Source organism: Ochotona curzoniae, unplaced genomic scaffold, assembly GCF_017591425.1.
Source record: "Ochotona curzoniae isolate NIBS_2020 unplaced genomic scaffold, NIBS_Ocur_1.0 contig_605, whole genome shotgun sequence".
NCBI lineage: Eukaryota > Metazoa > Chordata > Mammalia > Lagomorpha > Ochotonidae > Ochotona > Ochotona curzoniae.
This window is the reverse complement of record NW_024466491.1, coordinates 5,481,702-5,500,875: the sequence shown is the minus strand read 5'-3', so window position 1 is coordinate 5,500,875 and position 19,174 is coordinate 5,481,702. Positions and strand designations below refer to the sequence as shown.

The following is a 19,174-nucleotide window of genomic DNA, read 5'->3' as shown; positions in this document are numbered from 1 at the left end:
GGAGGATGAGCCTTTTGAGCCATCACACCAGCCCTAAAGGGGTCTGGGCTGCGGTGGGCATGGAACCCCAAGGTGATTTGGCGCTTGGGGCGGCCGCTCTAGGGAATCGAGGTCCCCCAATGGCTCCATGAAGGGTGTATGTGGTGGAGGCGGAAGTTTTGTGGCTGTACTTGTCACGATTTCCTGCCCGGGTGACCCAATCCTTCCTGCTCAGCCTGCTTGTGAAAGTGGGGCAGCCCTGGGTGGGGCCGGGGGAGGGAGCGGCAGCACCAGCAAGGCGGCCATGGGGAGTTGGGGCGGCTCAGGAGGAGCCTGAGACCTTGGTGTTTGTCCCCCCACTCACACCCCCAGCTGCAACTTCCGCCTGGAGCTCCACCTGCCCCCTCTCCACCCCCATGCAGCTCCCCCTCTCCGTCTTCCCAGCTGTGGGGTCCCCAGCCCCAACATCTTATTCAAATCTCAGCTCCGGCATCTCCTTCTCCAGCAGTCTGCCCAGCTTAACCCACCCCGTCCTGCAGCCAGTGTCCAGCCTGGACCCCGAGGGCCACCAGCGATGCTGAAACTGTCCTGGCTGGTGGGAGGGCGGGAGCACCTGCAAGGGACCCTGCCCTCCTGGGTCCTGGCTACCACGCACCCATGGGCAGGTTGGCAGAGGGAGCCTTGGTGGGCAGTGGGCAGCTGGGACATCTGCGAGGAGCGGGCAGCTCCGACCTCCAGCACACCCTGCTCGTTTTACCCTGTTGGGGTATGCGTGTTTGTGGGGGGGGGTGCCCCACAGGCCAATGAAGGACTTTGTCTGTACGCAGGGTCATGGGGCGCTGTGCCCGCAGTGCCAGCCCCAGGACACTGCCCCTTTGTCCGGCAGCCCGATGAGGTCACCCTCTAGGCGCCTGATCCTGGGGGACCAGCCCAGCTGCCACAGGGGCCCAGGCTGGGGGTGGGTGGGAAGAGAGAAAGGGGTCTCCCGGGTCTCCCAAGCCAGGAGCCAGGAGCGTCTTCTGGGTCTCCCACACAGGCGCAGGGTCCCAAGGCTTTGGGCCGTCCTCCACAGTTTTCCCAGGCCACAGGCAGGGAGCCGGATGGGAAGCGGGGCCACCAGGACATGGGACATAGGCGGTGCCCCTAGGGGACCCCAGCGCATGCAAGGATTTAGCCACTGAGCCGTTGCATGGTCACCTCCCCACCCCACCCCCAGTTCATTTAAGGCAAACAATTAAATAAATAAACAACTTCACAAAAATGACATCACCCAGAATTGACTGAAAGCTAGGAGACTGCATTCCGAGGCATGGAGCACCCCTCCCGTCTAATTCTAGGTTATGATCGACCCCCAAAAGCAAGCCCCCAGCTCAGGACCCTCCCTTCCCCTCCCCCTCCCCTCCGTCTCCCTCCCCTCCCCCTCTTTCCTCCCCTCTCCCCTGTCTTTCTCTCCCCCCACCCCCTGCAAACCTAGGCTTCCTTTCGGATTCCTGGCTGCCAATCGGGTCGGGCTTTTCTACAAAACATGTCACCCCCTGGTGCCGTGATGTCATGGAGGCTCATGCAGGGGGCAGGGGAGACCCCTGTCTGTCTCCCCTCAGATATGGTGGGGTGGGGGTGTGGACACGTGGCGTTAGATCAGGAGACTGCGAAGAAAAAACAAAAAAGGAAGAGGAACTGTCAGTGTTTGCTTTGAGCCGTGGGACCCACACCTAGGAGCCAGGTGTCCCTGGGCTGTGATGTGGGGAGGGGGGCACTCTGGGCAGGAGGAGGGCACATCTCGCCCAGGGCTGCCTTAGCAATGTGCACAGCAGAATAAACCTGCAGATGGTCCAGACCAAGAGCACAGAGCACTCGGTCAGCTCTGGGGCCTTAAAAGTGTGACTGTGAACCGGGACCCCCTCAAGCAAGGCCGGACGAGTCCTGGAGGTGGGGGTGGCGGTCGGGGGTCCAGGGCGGGGGCTGGGGGCAGCAGGGCCGAAGGTCCCAGCCAGAAGCAGCACTGCCCCCAGCGTGGCTTTGTGGTTGAGGTGAGGCCACCGCCACCGAGCTGCCTTCCTGGCTCTCTCTTTCACTCTGACTCGTCCTGGGAGGAGCTGTGACACTTTTTTCTTTGGAGGGAGTGGTTCTTTTTTTTTTTTTTTCTGGTTCAGCTTCATTGCATGCTGGGACAGGGAGTGGGGTGCCGGTGCCGAGGCCGCAGCTCCCCGGACCACGGCTGCGTGCCCGAGGCTGATGGGGACACGGGTGGCGGTGTGGCGGCTGGCTCTTTTATTCCTCCTGGTTCCAAGGCAAGGCGGTAAGTGTCGCCCCCTGTGCAGCCCTCTTTAGGGTGGGGGCTGTGTGTGTGCGTGTGTAGGGTCAAGAACTCAAAGCCGCACCTCCGTCTTTCCCTCTAGTAAATGGGAGATCGATGGCTATGCTTTTTTTGGGGGGGGAGGGGAAGGGTGTTCATACTTAGCATATCTCCTTTCTGGTCTTTTTTATTTTTAATAGAAAAGCATATTTACAGAAAGATCTTCCATCCACTGGTTCACTCCCCAAGGGGCCACAACGGCCAGAGCTGACCCGATCCACAGCCAGGAGCCTCTCCCGGGTCTCCCACGCGGGTGCAGGGTCCCAAGGCTGTGGGCCGTCCTCCACTGCCTTCCCAGGCCACAGGCAGGGAGCTGGGTGGGAAGTGGAGCTGCCAGGACATGAACCAGTGGCCACATGGGGTGCTGGCACTTGGAGATGGAGGGATAGCCAGTTGAACCAAGCACTGACACAGACAGCAGGAAGGGCCTGGCACCTATGCATAACTGAGCTTGGACCTTGATCCAGGCTCTGCCGTTGCTGCTGTGTGACCTCAGGTCACTTCTTAACCTCTCTGTGCATGGGCTTTCCATCTCTGTCATCCAGGGGTCAGCAGGGGGCCGGCTCCATACACTGTAGTGACACAGGGCCCCACTGGCCCTAGTGCAGCCCAGCACTGAGCAGGGAGATGGGGGTCGTGGGCTACTTCAGTGGCAGCCGGGACCAAGGGGTAACTTGCTAGTGGTAGCCGTGGATCCACTGGCAGGGGGCCCCAGCATCCAGCGTCTTTCCAGGATGAGGGGTGGAACCCTGGAGGACGTCCTTGTCCTCTCAGGGTCCTGATCTGCTCGGGGGGGTTGGGGTGGTCCTTCCAACGTTGGGCGACAGTCCCTGCAGCCCCTTCTCGGCCTGTCCTGGCTGCATACCTGCAGACTTGGGCTTGCCCGGGTGCTGCTGCTCCTGGCTGCTGGCGGGTGAGCCACTCGGTCCGGCTTTCTCCTGCCCCTATCCCGGCCCCGACGCTGGTCATGCTGCCTGCATTTCTTCCTGGGGGCCCCTCAGCCACACGCTGTTTCTCTCTGTGTCTTTTTGCCCTTTCCCACTGGGGAGACATCGCTATGGACACCCCCAAACATGTATCTCTCCCCACTATCGAATTTCTACCCGACCTCCAAGGGCTACCCAGTGGTGGACGGACAGATAAGTGGATGGAGAGATGGATGGATAAATGGATGGGTGTGTGGGTAGATTGATGAGTAGAAAGGCAGGTAAGTGAGGGTATGGGTGGATGGCAGGTCAGTGGGGGAGTGGGTGGGTGGATGGAAGGTCGTGGTAGTGCACAGGTGGGTGGCGAGTGTCTGGGTGGATGATGGCAGGGGTGCAGGACCCCTCACACATAGAGGACCGGTTGACCTCTCTTTGTTGCCTTTGCAGCCAACTGTGGACACAACAGGTGCTGTTTTCAGGACTTGCCGTATCCGGACACAGAATCAGGTTTGGGCAGCTTGCTTGTTCTGGGATGAGGGTTATGCTGGGCTCCACCTGTCCCCCTCCTTGGAAATTTCTGTCCCAGCCACCTGCATCCTGCAGCCCAGACTGGGGGGGAGGTGCATGAATGGGTGGGTAAGCAATGATTGGCTGGTGGGCAGGTGAGTGGATGGATGGATGGACACTCGGACGAATGGGTGTGTGAATGGATGGAAAGATGGATGGATGGATGGATGGGTGGATGGGTGGATGGATGGATGGATAAATGGATGGGTGGGTGGATGGGTGGATGTGTAGGTGGATGAATGGGGTGAGTGAAGGGTGGATAGATAGATACAATCCCAGTCTGTTGGCCCACTGGCAGGTTCAGGGTGCATTGGAGCAGCCCCTTCCCCTTGGAACTTCAGCTCCCTGGTAGCAAGGTGGGGGTACTTGGCTGGTCAGTGACCCTGAAGGAGGAACTGAGGTGTCAAGACCAGGAGGAAAGGTGTTTGGGGCAAAGGGCAGCTCAGCATCACAGCGCTGTGTCCGGGGTGGGCATGGCAGAGCAGAGATGACCTTTTTCCCCCTCTCATCTGACCCCAAACCCACAGGGTCTCTCCCAGGCTCAGGCGCGGGCCCCAAGGACCTGAGCTGCTACCGGATCCCCGGCGAGGGCTATGAATGCTCGTGGCAGTACGAGGGGCCGGCGGCCGGGGTCCGCCACTTCCTGAGATGCTGGTGAGGGTCTTTCTGGCCCCCAGCACACACCCCGTCCTCATCCACCAGCCAGCCCATGTTCGTGTCCCTCCTCTGCAGCTGTGTGGCCAAGCTGGGTCATGACACCTACCTATGACCTGGTTTTCCCACTCAAAAGGGATCATTGGGAGAAAGGAATGAATTGTCTCAGGGTGGGGGGCTATGCGGGTCCCAGTAGCCATTCTTTCACCTTCACCTCTTCATTTGTTCATTAACCCATCCATCCATCCTGTCAATTCAGCCACTATCCACTGACGCACTCTCTCATCCACTGACTCTCATCTGTCCACCCATCCATCCATCCACCCATCCATCCACCCACCCACCCATCTGTCTACCCACCCACCCATCCATCCACCCATCCATCCACCCATCCACCCACCCATCCACCCATCCATCCATCCATCCACCCATCCATCCATCCATCCATTCATCCATCCATCTACCCATCCATCCACTCACCCATCCATCCATCCATTCATCCATCCATCTACCCATCCATCCACCCACCCATCCATCCATCCACCCACCCACCCACCCACCCACCCATCCATCCATCCATCCATCCATCCACCCACCCACCCACCCACCCACCCATCCATCCAGCCAGCCACCCATCCATCCACCCATCCATCCACCCACCCATCCATTTACCTACCCGCTTCGTCCTTCCCTTTGTGGCCCCTCCCACTGGGAATCCTGGGGGGACCCCTACATTTCCTGCCCAGTTTGATCCCCATGGGACCCCGCAATGACAGCTGTAAGAAAAAGCTGCCAGATGTGTTGCGATGCACAAAGTCCAGGTCAGCTTCTTGCCCCTGGGATGCCCTGGACCTCCTGGGTCTGTCCTGCCTCCCCAGCCGCCAGCGCTGCTGCTACTTCCCAGCGGGTTCTGCCACCAGACTCCAGTTCTCGGAGCAAGACGGGGTGCACGTGCTGGAAGACGTCACGCTCTGGGTGGAGTCCCGCTCTGCTAACCGGACAGAGAAGTCACCCAGCATCTCCCTGACACTCTACACTTGGGGTGAGCACCCCATGTTCCCCTAGCCCCAGCCTTTGCTTCCTCTGGTCTCCCACACAGGTGCAGGGTCCCAAGGCTTTGGGCCATCCTTGATTGCTTTCCCAGACCACAAGCAGGGAGCTGGATGGGAAGTGGAGCATCCGGGACTCGAACTGGCGCCCCTATGGGCTGCTGATGGAAGATTAACCTCTTGAGCCACAGCACCAGCCGCAGTTGTTAATATTTTAAAGGTGCCATCAGGAACAGGGTTGGCTGTGGAAGTGTTGAGTCTAAACCGCAGCCCAGCAGGCTGAGCGGGGACTCGTTGTGTGGGGAAGGTTTGAGGGGCTCAGCTGCTGGCCCTGGGGGAGGAGACGGGGGGCCAATGCAATCCCGCCCACACACACTTCTCCTTGCAGTCAGATATGACCCCCCTGAAGAACCCTTCAGTCTGCTCCGGGCCCCGGGCCGGCTGCAGATCCAGTGGGAGGCCCAAGGCCAGCCGGACGGCGTCCAGGTGCAGTTTCGGCGGCGGACACCCAGCGGCCCGTGGATGTCGGTGCGTGTTTCTGGGCCCACCTCCCTGCCGCACTCTGTCTATGCCCTACACATGCGGGGCCCCGCAGTCCCCAGAGGGGGCTCCTGGCGTGGCGGAGACAGAGGCCTCCAGACTCTGAAATGTGGCCACGAGGACTACCCCACAGACACAGCTGCCTCAGCTTGAGCCCCGCTTCCCCTTGGAATCACACGTGCACTCCTCAGTGTGCCCATCAGGGAAATGGGTGCGAAGTAGGGGCCTCTGACATCATCATGTTTTACATTTCTGAGCATTTTTATCTCAAAAGTGAGGGAGGCCACAGCCACTTGTTGGTTCACTTTTCAAACGCCACAACAGGCCGAAGCCAGGAGCCAGGAGCCTCTTCCGGGTCTCCCCCGTGGGTGCAGGGTCCCAAGGCAGCCAGGACAAGAACTGGGCGTCTCATTCTGTAACACAAACTCCAGTGCTGGTTTAAATGTCACCAACCTTCTTTCCTCAATCCCATCTGGGATTTCATGCTTTCACAAAATTACGCTTAAAAATGAAAAATTAGGGGGCTGGATCTATAGCCTAGTGGCTAAAGTCCTCACCTTGCACATGCCGGGATCCCATGTGGTCGCTGGTTCGTATCCCGGCTGTTCCACTTCCCATCCAGCTCCCTGCCTGTGGCCCGGGAAAGCAGTAGAGGACGGCCCACAGCCTTGGGAGGCCCGGAAGAGCTCCTGGCTCCTGGCTTCGTATTGGCTCAGCTCCAGCCGTTGTGGCCACTAGGGGAGTGAACCAGCAGATGGGAGTTTTTTTCTCTTCTTCCAGGGCGACTGCGGCCCCCAGAATGACAGAGTCACAGGTGAAGGTAACTGCGGTGTGCGTTTATCCAGCACCTACTGTGTGTGCGGGGCGGGGGCAGCAGGGAGGGCAGAAGCAGCAGAAGCGGATCAGGTGAGCCCCACTCACTGAGCCCCACTCACTGAGCCCCACTCAGGGGAGGCCCCGTGGACACACTTCCCTCCATACCCCAGCTTGCTCCTGTATACAGTCGGAGTCTAACATGTGCACAGCAGGTCCGTTTGCAGCACCAAGCTAAATGCGGGTCCCGGTCCAGGGACCTGATCCCCCCCGGCTCCCCGTGTCACTGTAGAGTCTTGCCTGTGTCCCCTGGAGATGGAAGTGGCTCAGGAATTGCAGCTCCGACGTCGCAGGCTCGTGGGGTCAGGGACTCCTGGGGGTCCCTGGAGCAGCTGGGGCAGGCCCGTGTGCGTCCCCCCTGGTGAGAGAGTATGCAAACCCTGGGTCCCCCAGGGAGGGTGTGGGGGCGTCGGATGGGGCACAGAGCAGGTCTTGGAGACACAGCCGCCAAGGCTGCTTCTCGTAGGTGCAATAGTGCCCCTGACCCCTGACCCCTGACCCCTGTTCCCTGTGCCCCTGGCCACTGACCCCTGGCCCCTGACCCCTGGCCCCTGGCCCCTGTGCCCCTGACCCCTGGCCCCTGACCCCTCTCCCTTCGTCTTGGGGTGCTGAAGCAGCTGGGGTTCCACATATCAGCCATCACCCATAACGCTCTCCACGTCTTCTCTCGCATCGCAGAACGCCCCCCGCAGCCTGAACTGCGGCTGGCCGTGGAGCCACTGCGAGGTGATGGGAAAAGGGTCCTGACCGTGCATGGCAAGGTAACGGGGCAGAGGTTTGGGAGAATTGTGGGGCTGGGAGGGAGGCGTGGGGATCAGCGCCGAGGTCGTGGGGGGCCATGGCAGGTGTGTGACCAGACGGTGGCAGGCTGGCTGTGGGCACCATTAGGTCCTGTGTGATGGCGGGTGGGGTGCAATGGGTGGTATCAGGGCAGGGTCAGAAAGTCAGTGGACCTGACTTCTCTGAGAAGACATTCAGGACGGGCTAACCGACACAGCCGCTGGATTTGTTGAGAGAGTTTAGCTTATTTCTTTGTAAGGTAAATTAAAGGGAGAGAGATCTTCCACCTGCTGGTTCAGTCCCCAAGTCACCGCAACAACCAGAGCTGAGCTGATCCACAGCCAGGAACCTCTTCCAGGTCTCCCACGCGGGTGCAGGGTCCCAAGGCTGTGGGCCGTCCTCCACTGCTTTCCCAGGCCACAGGCAGGGAGCTGGGTGGGAAGTGGAGCACCAGGAACTTAAACCAGGCACAAACTGGATGCACATCCCGCCCAGCAACCTCCCCTTAGATGCAGGGGGTGGCGCGTGTGCCTGGACCCCTGCACCCACATGGGAGACCCCGCCGGAGCTCCTGGCACCTGGCTGGCCCAGCCCTGGCTGCTGTGGCCACTTGGAGTGTGAACCAGCAGATGGAAGATCGCTCTCTTTCTGGCGTGTAAATAAAAATAAGTGAATTTTTAACTATAAAAGGACTTGGGTTTGCTGCCTCTTCCTCTGTTGCCAGCCACCGCCGTTGGCACTGCCGGAGGGCTGCCAGGACCCGGAGGCCAGCGGCGCCGAGCTGACCTACTTCGTGCACCTGCACATGCTGTCGTGTGTCTGCAAGGCCAGCGCCACGAGGACCCTTCGCCTGGGCAAGAGGTCGCTCCTCTCAGCGGCCGCCTACAATGTCAGCCTCCTGACCCGCGATCGCTTTGGCATGAGAAGCAGACCCGGCCAGACCTGGCATATCCCAGCTGACACCCACACAGGTACGACGGGAGGGAAGCTGCGTCCCATCCCCACCCCCGGGAGCTGGACCGCGAGAGACTCAGAACGCCGCTACTGGATTCACGGCCAGGCATGTCAAGATTAGACGTGCGTGAAACCGTCTGAGTCTGCTCAAACAGGAGAGAGAGGGAGAGATCTTCCACCTGCTGGCTCACTCCCCAGATGGCTGCAGCTGCCAGGACCGGCCCACACTATAAACCAGGAGCTCCCACGTGGCATGGCAGGTGCCCAAGGGCTTGAGCCATTCCCTGCTGCCTCCCGGGGCGTACATGTGCAGGGGGATGACAGGATGACCCCTCCAGGCTCTCCCGCCCACGCCAGGCCTGATGGCTGCCCCAAATGTACACAGTGACGTCAACCTTGTGAACGTGTGACCCGCCATCTGCTAGCCTTTACAGGGCATCTTGGCAAAACGCGGGCCGCCGGGGGGCTTTTGGTGCCTCACCGCCCCTCCCCCAAGCCACCCATACCCATTACACGGGCGAGATAATTGAGGCTGAGATGGGGGTCGTGGGGAGCCGCCTGCAGGGGCTGCCCAGCAGTGGCTCAGTCAGTCCCCGATTTGGGGTTTGGGTGTCAGCCTGGCCCAGTAGCCTTGGGCCCATGGGGTGATGAGGGGAGTGGCCGGCCTCACTGTGGGAAGGGTGGACATGTCCTCGTGGCTCTGACGTCCCACACTCCACCTTGTCTCCGGAGTCCGGCCGGGCCGGGAGAGTGTCCACACTTCCAGTGTTGCCAACCCCGTGCAACAAGACGGGGAGGCGGCCTTCGACGGGGAGGCGGCCTTCGACGGGGAGGCGGCCTTCGACGGGGAGGCGGCCTTCGACGCAGGCGTCAGCCCCGGCGGCATGGCCATCGTCTCTCCACCGCCTTTCAGAACTAGGGACCCTGAACATCAGCATGGGGCCCCACGGGACCACCCTGACTTGGCCAGCCCGTGCCCGGGACACCACGTACTGCATCGAGTGGCGGCTGCAGCGCCAGGGGGCAGGCCCGGCCGGCTGCAGGCTGACAGAGGCCGCCCGCGGCGACCCTGGTCCCACTGGCAGCGCTGGCATGGGTAAGGTGCCATCTGCCTCCCCTCTCCCTCCTCAGCCCGCCCACCTGCCCCGACCTGCACGGGGGTCCTACAGGACAGAGGACAGGCTGGGACGGGACCCTCCTCTCCATCCCAGCCCGCAGGTTATGCTGTGTCTCTGGGCTCAGTTCCAGGGCGGGTCGTAGGTATGAGTCGCGCCTCTCAGGGTGAGAAACGGGTGACAAATTAATGAGGCTATTAGCGGGTGACACCCAGGCGGCTCTGGCTCTCTTACTGTCTGCCCGGAGCCTCCTGCAGTGGGGGGCGGGGAGCAGTGTCAGCCGGGACCTCAGGCTACTGGAGTATAAAGGCCTGAATAGATAGAAGAGGGATGTTGGGGGAGTAGGCAGAGTGAACTGCCTAGGAAAGGCATTTTGGAGGCAGGGCATCGGTGAAAGGGCTTTGCAGCACGGATAGGAGTTTTCCAGTAGTTGTATTATCTGCCTGACCCTTGCCTTTCCTCCCAGACACAAACAGCTGGACACCAGGTGCCGGAGACATGGAGCAGGACTGTTACCATGTCATGGTCTTCGCCTCTGCCCACCCGGAGAAGCCCACCTCCTGGGCCACGGTCCTGTCCACTTACCACTTTGGGGGCAACGGTCAGTGTGGCTTGGGCAGGGGTGTCAGCGGGAGGGCCTGGGGGTGGGAGGTGTGCAGAGAAGCACTTACTGTGTGCAAGCCAGCCCTGGGGGCTCCAAGGATGGCTGAACATGGTTGCAAGAGTCAGGGCTGGACCAGGATGGAGCCAGGAGCCTCTTCCAGGTCTCCCATGCGGGTGCAGGGTCCCAAGGCTGTGGGCCGTCCTCCACTGCTTGCCCAGGCCACAGGCAGGGAGCTGGGTGGGAAGTGGAGCTGCCGGGACTCGAACTGATGCTTTGATGATGGGATGTCCTTACTGCAGGCGGAGACTTTGTCTACTGTGCCACAAGCACAGTTGCTCAGCCGTCCCCTGGGCATGTCCGAGGCTCAGGATAGAGGGCCGACCTGGCTGTGCCCAGCTCTGACCCTTGTCCCCATGGCAGCCTCCCTGGCCGGGACCCCACACCACGTCTCCGTGAGGAATCACAGCCATGACTCGGTGACCGTGGCCTGGTCCCCGTCCCCGTTGAGTGCCTGCCCCGGGGTGCTGAAGAAATACACCGTGCGCTACCGTGACGAAGAGAAAGACAGCGTGTCAGGTGTGTGGCAGGGTCGGGGGGAAGCCATGCATATCGTGACCATCACCATGGCTATCATGGCTCAATGGGCTTGTCCTCTCTGGGCAGGAGCCAGCATCCCATAGGGGCGCAGGTTCTAGTCCCAGCAGCCCCACTTCCCATCAGCTGGCTCATTCCCCAAACACCCACAGGGTCAGACAGTAAACCTCCTCTTCGAGGTCTCTCACGCGGGTGCAGGGTCCCAAGGCTTTGGGCCGTCCTCAACTGCTTTCCCAGGCCACAGGCAGGGAGCTGGGTGGGAAGCGGGGCTGCCGGGATTAGAACTGGTGCCCATATGGGATCCCAGTGCATGCAGGCAGAGGATTAGCCTGTTGAGCCATAGCAGGTGCCCAAACACTTGGGCCAGCCCCTGTTACCCAGGAGCAGGGAGCTGGGAGTCAGGGCTGGGACTCAAACCTGGGTCGTGGGTGTCAGGGTTCCTCCATGGCAAGCGCGCGCACTGAGATGTTCGGAGGAGCTGGTGGGGCGGGGGGCGGGTCGGAGGTGGGGTGAGGTGAGGAGAGGGGCTCCCCTCCTGGCCCGGCGTGTGGGCCCTCAGCCCTGCAGGGGTGAGGAGAGGGGCTCCCCTCCTGGCCCAGCGTGTGGCCCCTGAGCCCAGCAGGGGTGAGGAGAGGGGCTCCCCTCCTGGCCCAGCGTGTGGGCCCTGAGCCCTGCAGGGCTGAGGAGAGGGGCTCCCCTCCTGGCTCAGCGTGTGGGCCCTGAGCCCTGCAGGGGTGAGGAGAGGGGCTCCCCTCCTGGCCCGGCGTGTGGGCCCTGAGCCCTGCAGGGCTGAGGAGAGGGGCTCCCCTCCTGGCCCAGCGTGTGGGCCCTGAGCCCTGCAGGGGTGAGGAGAGGGGCTCCCCTCCTGGCCCGGCGTGTGGGCCCTGAGCCCTGCAGGGCTGAGGAGAGGGGCTCCCCTCCTGGCCCAGCGTGTGGCCCTGAGCCCTGCAGGGGTGAGGAGAGGGGCTCCCCTCCTGGCTCAGCATGTGGCCCCTCAGCCCTGCAGGGGTGAGGAGAGGGGTGTCTGACGGCCCCTGCTCTCTCCCTGCTTCCCAGCAGAGCAATCCCAGGACCCCACGAAGACGCAGTTCACTCTGCGTGGCCTGCGAGCGGGCGCAGCCTACACGGTGCAGGTGCGGGCGGACACGGCTTGGCTGCGCGGTGCCTGGAGCCCGCCCCAGCGCTTCCGTGTCGGTGAGCACGGGCGCCCCGGGTGTGTAGACATGCCTGCGGGGTGTGATGGTCCCTGCCAGCCCCACCGTGACCCACTTTCAGCCCTAGCCGGCCCCTGGCCCTGCCCCCCACCTCGCCCTCCAGCTCTCTGTCCCTCCCTCCCTCAGTGCTCCCATTACACCTTCCTCACCAGTCTTGTTCTCAAACTCCTACTCACCCTTCAAAACCCAATGCAAAAGCCCCCTCATCACGAGGCCATCCAGGCCTTGGGTCTGAGCCGTGGAACAGGTGCATCTCCCGACCGCCTGTTGCAATGGGTGGGTGGGAGGTCTCTCCCCCTCAGCCCCAGCTCCTTGCTCCTTCTAGAAGTCCGGAGGTCCCATGTGGCCATGGTCTTGGCTTCGCTGGGAAGCTTCTTTAGCGTTCTCCTCGTGGGCATCGTCGGGTACCTGGGCCTCACCAGGTAAGCCTGCGTCCCTCCCCCTGGCCCCTGCGGGGTCCCTGACATGAGTGGGTACCAGACTGGAGGGTGCCCACTTCATGGAGGAGTAAAGCGAGGCTCGCAGGGCTGGCGGGGAACCCTGCGTGCGGGTGTCAAGGTGACATTGGAACCAGCCTGCCCCTCCAGCCCCAGCTGCCTTCCCTGGGTGGGGCAGACTAAGGCGTGAGGCTACCCCAGCTACAAAGTGACAGTCCAGTGGGTTTTAACCACCCCCCTTCCTCCTCTCCCTCCTCCCTGTCCTCCCACTGCCAGGGCTGCCCAGCTCCTGTGCCCGCCGCTGCCCACCCCCCGTGCCAGCACCGCCATCCAGATCCCTGGCACCCTAGGGCACCAGGTGAGCACCCCTTCCTCACTTCTGGGTCCCATATGGTGGGTGCAGGCTCTGGTCCGCGGTTGGGGGCTGACGGGGTGCTCCTCCGAACGCTTGCCATTGGCCGGAGGGGCGCACCCTGGCCTTCCTCCAGCTTGCCTGGTCTCCCCTGGCAACCGCAGCCCACAAGAACCTCAAGGCCATTGCTGATTGGTTCAGCTTGCATCACAGGCTCACCCCGAGCCAATTCCTGAAGGCCAGGGGCTCTGCAGCATTGTAGCAAGCTGAGAGGGAGCCGTGGTCAAGTCCATCCGCAGGAGGGCACAGGGAGGCCGGGTTCAAGTTCACAGAGTTCTCAGGGTTTTGGAGCACTCGGCCAGTGGTAGCTGGGCTGTCCCTGTGTGGACCGGCCATCAGGGTCCCACCCTCTCACTTTCCAGACTTGGCTGTGGACCAGCCCAGAGGGCTTCCCGGAGGAGGTGTACCCACAGCAGGCCCTAACAGTGCTGGAGCCGTCATCGTGGGACACAAGAGAGGGGACTGAAGCCTTGGAGGAGAAGCCAGAGCCACCCTTGGGCGCTCCCCGGCTGGCCCTGGACGAGCAGGCCGGGACACAGCCACAGGGCCAGGAGGGAGGTCTGGGTGCCCACGGGCCAGGCAGGCATGGGGCTCCCCGCCTCCCACTGCTCCCTGGGGTCATCCTGCAGGACCCCCCGCTCAGGGACCCCTGGTGGGCTTGGGGACCCGAAAGGGACAAACAGACCGACTGACGTGGCTGGTTCGCCAGCCCCTGCTGTGTGCTCTGCCCCCGCCCCTACCAAGGCTGGCCGGTTGGACTGGTGTGACCCACAGAGGCCCAGAATAAGTGGGCGGGTGGGTGAGCCTGAGGTGGGAACCCCAGAAACTGGTGGGATGGGGGCGGAGGAGGGATGAGCTCCCCAGAGGCTGGTGGCTGGACAGCAGCTGGGCTCCCCGGGACCCCCAAACTCGGACTCAGCGATCCTCAGCCATCTTGCCCCGCTGTGGCCACCAGATGGCAGCAGCGGCACGTGTCGGTCCTGGCCAGTTGATGGGCAAAGGACAATGGGCCATGAGGCCTGGGTGGTGGGCTGCCTCGGTGGAGCACGCCGCTGCCTCGGTGGAGCACGCCTCGGCCGGGGGGCTCCCCAAGCCCACCTCACAGCTAGTCCATCTCTGGCCTGCCCTCCAAGGCAGGCTGGCCAGCTGTGACCCTGGGGGCGCCGTGTGGGTGGCCACCCGAGCTGGCCGCATACCCACACCCTCGAGGGCCTCTTGTCCACACTGCCGGCAGGGTGAGGCACACTGGGAAGGCAGCACTGCCTGAGAGCCTGGATCCAGCTGTGCCTGCTGCCCACCCTGTCCCACCACGTCCCTCTTTGTCCCAGAGTGAGAAGATGGGGAGAGCTTGTGAGACACTTGAGGACGGCCCAGAGCCTTGGGACCCTGCACCCGCGTGGGAGACCTGGAGGAAGTGCCTGGCTCCTGGCTTCGGATCGGCGCAGCTCTGGCCATTGTGGTCACTTGGGGAGTGAATCATTGCATGGAAGATATTTCTCTCTCTCTCCTCCTCTATATGCCTGACTTTGCAATAAAAATAAGTAAACCCTTAAAAAAAAAAAAAAACCTGGGTCCAAGTCCCAGCTACCTCGATCACAGGCGCCCCCAGAGGACACCAGCTCCAGGGCTGGGGTCCCCCCCAACCCCACTGCGGGGAGACCCAGATGGCGCTTCTAGCTCCAACCTGGCCCAGCCTGGGCTGTTACAGCTGTGAGGGGGCGCGAACCGGCAGGTGGAAGACCACTCTCTCTGAGCCTCCACCTTCCAAATCACCAACGGCCAGAGCTGAGCTGATGCGAAGCCAGGAGCCAGGAGCCTCTCCCGGGTCTCCCACACGGGTGCAGGGTCCCGAGGCTGTGGGCCGTCCTCCGCTGCTTTCCCAGGCCACAGGCAGGGAGCTGGATGGGAGGTGGGGCTGCTCCCATATGGGATGCTGGTGCGTGGGAAGTGGGGCTGCGGGGATTAGAACTGGCGCCCATATAGGATCCCAGCATGTGCAAGGCGAGGACTTTAGCCGCTAGGCCACCACGCTGGGCCCATCTCTCTCTGTCTCCTCCCCTCTCTTTCCTTTTCTCTCTCTCCCCCTCGGTTCCAGGACCCCCAGGCCTTCAGTCAAGTTCACACTCTCCACTAACCCTGGCAGCCTCAGGGACCCTCCCCAGGGAACTGTCAGCTGGGGACACAGGCTTTTCTGCTCAGCCCGCGGCTGCTCCTTGGCGCCCCCCCCCCCCACACCCTCCTGGCATTATAAAAGCAGTGGGTGGCCTCCAGGGCCCCACCCTGTGGGAGCCGGCTTCCCAACCGTCCAGCCTGGCAGGTGGCCCAGGCACAGTCCCAGCATCCAGCGGCACTGGTGGCTGCTTGCTACTGGCTGGGCACAGGGACCCACACAGAGGAGGGGCTGCAGGCAGCAGCGTAGGGGTCAGGAATGCCCGTGGAGGGCGGGAGGGAGGGCCCCCCCAGCCCCGGGCACCTCCCCTGCCACACTGGGGAGTGACTGTCCACCTAGCTGGGACAGTGGTCAGATGCCCCGAGGGGGCCAGGGGTACATATGTAAGATCTTTAACCAGTTCACGGGAAAGGCAGGGCAGGTGCACTGGGTAACAACGCAGCACGCGTCCATCCGGGACCAGGCTCTGGCGCTCTGCACCTGTGCGCACCCTGGGCGGTGGCAGGTGACTGCTCAGGTGCTGGGGACCCTGCACCCGCGTGGGAGACCTGGAAGAAGCTCTTGGCTCCTGGATTCGGATCAGCTCAGCTCTGGCTGTTGTAACTGCTTGGGGAGTAGACCGGCACATGGAAGAGATCTCTGTCTCTCCTTCTCTGTGTAAACCCGCCTTTGCAATAATAAATAAATAAATATATATTTAAAGAGCCAGTGACAAGAATCCATTAATGAACCGTCAGGGTTCCCCAGTGGATCCCAGTGTGCGAGTGCAAGATCCCGCATGGAGGGGGATGTTCATTACAGGATACAAACACACACACACACACACACACACACACACACACACACACACTCTACTGCTCAGCCAGCAAAAGCACCAGAGGCGTCCCTGGTGGCAACAGCAATGACTCGGGAGGACGCAACCTTCCAGGGACGTAAGCCAGGCGCTGCGGACACATCAGACGTGAATTTATGTCTCTGGGGAATCTTAAGAATAATTTCGTCACCAGGGCAGTGAGGGGGATCAGGGTGTGTGGAGACAGCCGGAGCACCAAGGTTCCGGGCTTCCGCAGGGCCCAGCCATGACTAGTGTGGGTTCTGGGGGGCTGTGAACAGCCACTGGGACATCTCTTGACCCCTCAGGCCCCACCTGCTGGGAGACACCGCAGCTGGATCTCCTGAGGTCACTGCAGCTCCGGGGGGACCCCAGCCTCAGCCCCTTCCGCAGCATCCAGGCCCTGCCTGCTCCCCGGCAGCATGGGGGAGGCGGGTGTGGTCTGCGTGGGGTCCCTCCAATTTCTAAGTCACCAGCCAGACACTAGTTGTTCTTCCAACAACCTCTCCATCATGTTTTATGGAGCTGCTGGCCCGGGGCCAAAGCCCTAACTGTGTGGGAAAGTCCACGTCCCCACCCCCTGGAGGCCTTGGCAAAATGGCTGAGCCATAGGAGCCTGTGGTGGGGGGCGTCATCTTCAACTTCCAGGTGAGTGTCCTGCGGTGGCCGTGTGTGTGTGTGTGTGTGTGTGTGTGTGTGTGTTCCAAGGGGCTTCCATGTGCCTCGGTGGCACAATAGCTCAGTGGCTAAAATCCTCGCCTTGCACGCTGGGATCCCCTATGGGGGCTGGTTCGAGTCTCGGCTGCCCCACTTCCCACCCAGCTCCCTGCCTGTGGCCTGGGAAAGCAGTGGAGGACGGCCCAAAGCCTTGGGACCCTGCACCCGCATGGGAGACCTGGAAGAGGCTCCTGGCTCCTGGCTTCAGATCAACTCAGCTCTGGCTGTTGTGGCCGCTGGGGGAGTGAGCCAGTGGATGGAGGATCTTTCTGTCTCTCCTCTCTGTCAATCTTCTTTTCCAATAAAAAAACAAAATAAAGCTTTAAAAGAAAGAAAAAATACAACACAGTGGGGTGGGGGAAGAGGGAATTTCCAGGGACTGTTAAGAATCCTGATTCCTTATCGGCAAGGCGAGCCCGGGAGAAGGCAGCGAGACCAGTCCTGCCACATACTGGGACCATTGGGGCACTGTCAGCTGGAGAGCTGAGTGGGCGTGTGGGTGGAAGGGCCCCAGGTGCCTTCACACGGAGAGTGCGCCTCTGCCTGGTGGGACCCCATGCTGGGAGCTGCAACACGGCTCCCTGCTTCTTCACACAGCTCAGCTCCCAGCACAGAGGGCGCCAGAGGCGGACATGGAACAAAGTGTGGTAAGAAGGTTCTGAAAGAGCCTCAGCAACGTAGCCTAGTGGCTGAAGTCCTCATCTGCACACACTGGGATCCCATATGGGCACTGCTGGTTTAAGCCCCGGCAGCTCCACTTCCACCCAGCTCCCTGCCTGTGGCCTGGGCAAGCAGTGGAGGACGGCCCACGGCCTTGGGACCCTGCACCCACATGGGAGACTTGGAGGAAGCTCCTGGCTCCTGGCTTCAGATCGGCTCAGCTCCGGCCATTGCAGCCGCTTGGGAGTGACTCATTGGATGGAAGATCCTCCTCTCTGTATATCTGCCTTTCCAATAAAAATAAATAAAATCTTAAGAGAGCAGAGTGCAGGGGACTCGAACCCGGGTAGCTCACCCGGACAAATTTCCCCGTCCTGGAGCACAGAGCAGTTAGTAGGACTGGCACTTCACACTGGCTCACTGGGAGAATAAGTCACGTATTCACACAGCAAGCACCCAGTCGGCGGTCCTGGCGAGGAGGGAAGGAGGGCTCAGGGCACCCGAGCTGAGTGCGCTGAGCCGAGTGCAGCCGCGCCGAGCGGAGCCCAACCGAGCCCAGCTGAATGCAACTGAGCTGAGCCGAGCGGGGCCAAACAGAGCCGAATACAACCGAGAGCAGCCGAGCCCAGCCGCTGCCTTCCCCAGGGTGCGAACAGTCGTCGTCTCAGCGCTGGCTGCCTCAGGGCGGTTGGAACCGGATGGCGCTTGCAAACTGAAACCTGGCCGCAGACTCTGGCCACCCACTGGTGAAACCCGAGGGCAGGGCAGGGCAGGGACAGGGCCGCCCCATCTGTGGGTCACCTGTTGCCTGAGACTGCAAGTTTTATAGAGCAAAGACTTGCCTCAGATGTCTGCAGCTGAACCCCAGCTTCCCCCACCAACCCAGGGCTTTGGGGGCCAGCATTATCTATTCTTTTTAAGAGATTTCTTTCCTCAAATGGCCACAATGGTCAGGGCTGGGCCAGGCCAAAGAACTCATCCACGGCTCCCAGCAGGGTCTCAAGCATTCGGACCCTCCTCAGCTGCTTTCCCAGGCCCACCTGCAGAAACGGAACAGCTGGGATGCGAACCGGCACCCATGCATGATGCCGGCACCACAGACAGGATTAGCTTGCTAGGCCACTGCACCAGGCCCTGTCTGGCTCATTTTGAAGTGGGCATTGCCCAGTGGGTGGAGCACCTGATCTTCCACGTCATTGCTTACTTGGCATCATTGGGGTTGGAGTCCCAGCCCTGTCTCCTGCACGTGGGTGCTCCTGGAAAGTTTCAGCGAAAATGAATGAATATTGACAAGGCTATGATGAGAACTGTCCTTGCTGTGTGGGGAGTTAAGCCTTCACCCAGGGTGCCGGCATCCCAGATTCAGGCCATTTCTCAGTCCCAGCAGCTCCACTTCCCACCCAGCTCCCTGCCTGTGGCCTGGGAAAGCAGTGGAGGACGGCCCAAAGCCTTGGGACCCTGCACCCGCGTGGGAGACCCGAGGGAAGCTCCTGGCTCCTGGTCTCAGGTCAGCTCAGCTCAGGCTGTTGTGGCCACTAGGGGAGTGAACCAGTGGGTGGAAGATCTTTCTGTCTCCCCTTCTGCTGCTAGCTGTTTTTTTAAAATAAACAAGTCTGACTGTCTTAAAAACAGGTCCATCTGAGCTCTGTTGCTCAGTGTTACAAAGCTGGGCTCACACACCCTCCTTAGCTACTTTGTTTCCAGGCCACTGTGGCTGCTAAGCCACCCTGAACGCCCTATG

The 19,174-nt window shown here is 61.5% G+C and overlaps 1 protein-coding gene across 1 annotated transcript; it reads left to right on the top strand.

The window, feature by feature from the left end:
• Positions 1-1,751: 1,751 nt before the first annotated feature.
• Positions 1,752-14,457, top strand: IL12RB1 (interleukin 12 receptor subunit beta 1). Its single transcript, XM_040990758.1, has 16 exons — positions 1,752-2,278; positions 3,709-3,768; positions 4,356-4,482; positions 5,361-5,524; positions 5,920-6,059; positions 6,852-6,885; positions 7,177-7,305; positions 7,623-7,705; positions 8,449-8,695; positions 9,592-9,774; positions 10,260-10,394; positions 10,818-10,973; positions 12,051-12,185; positions 12,531-12,627; positions 12,919-13,000; positions 13,417-14,457. Exons 1-16 carry the CDS (start codon positions 2,215-2,217, stop codon positions 13,744-13,746), a joined length of 2,166 nt encoding a protein of 721 aa, XP_040846692.1. The 5' UTR covers positions 1,752-2,214; the 3' UTR covers positions 13,747-14,457.
• The last annotated feature ends 4,717 nt before the right edge of the window (positions 14,458-19,174 follow it).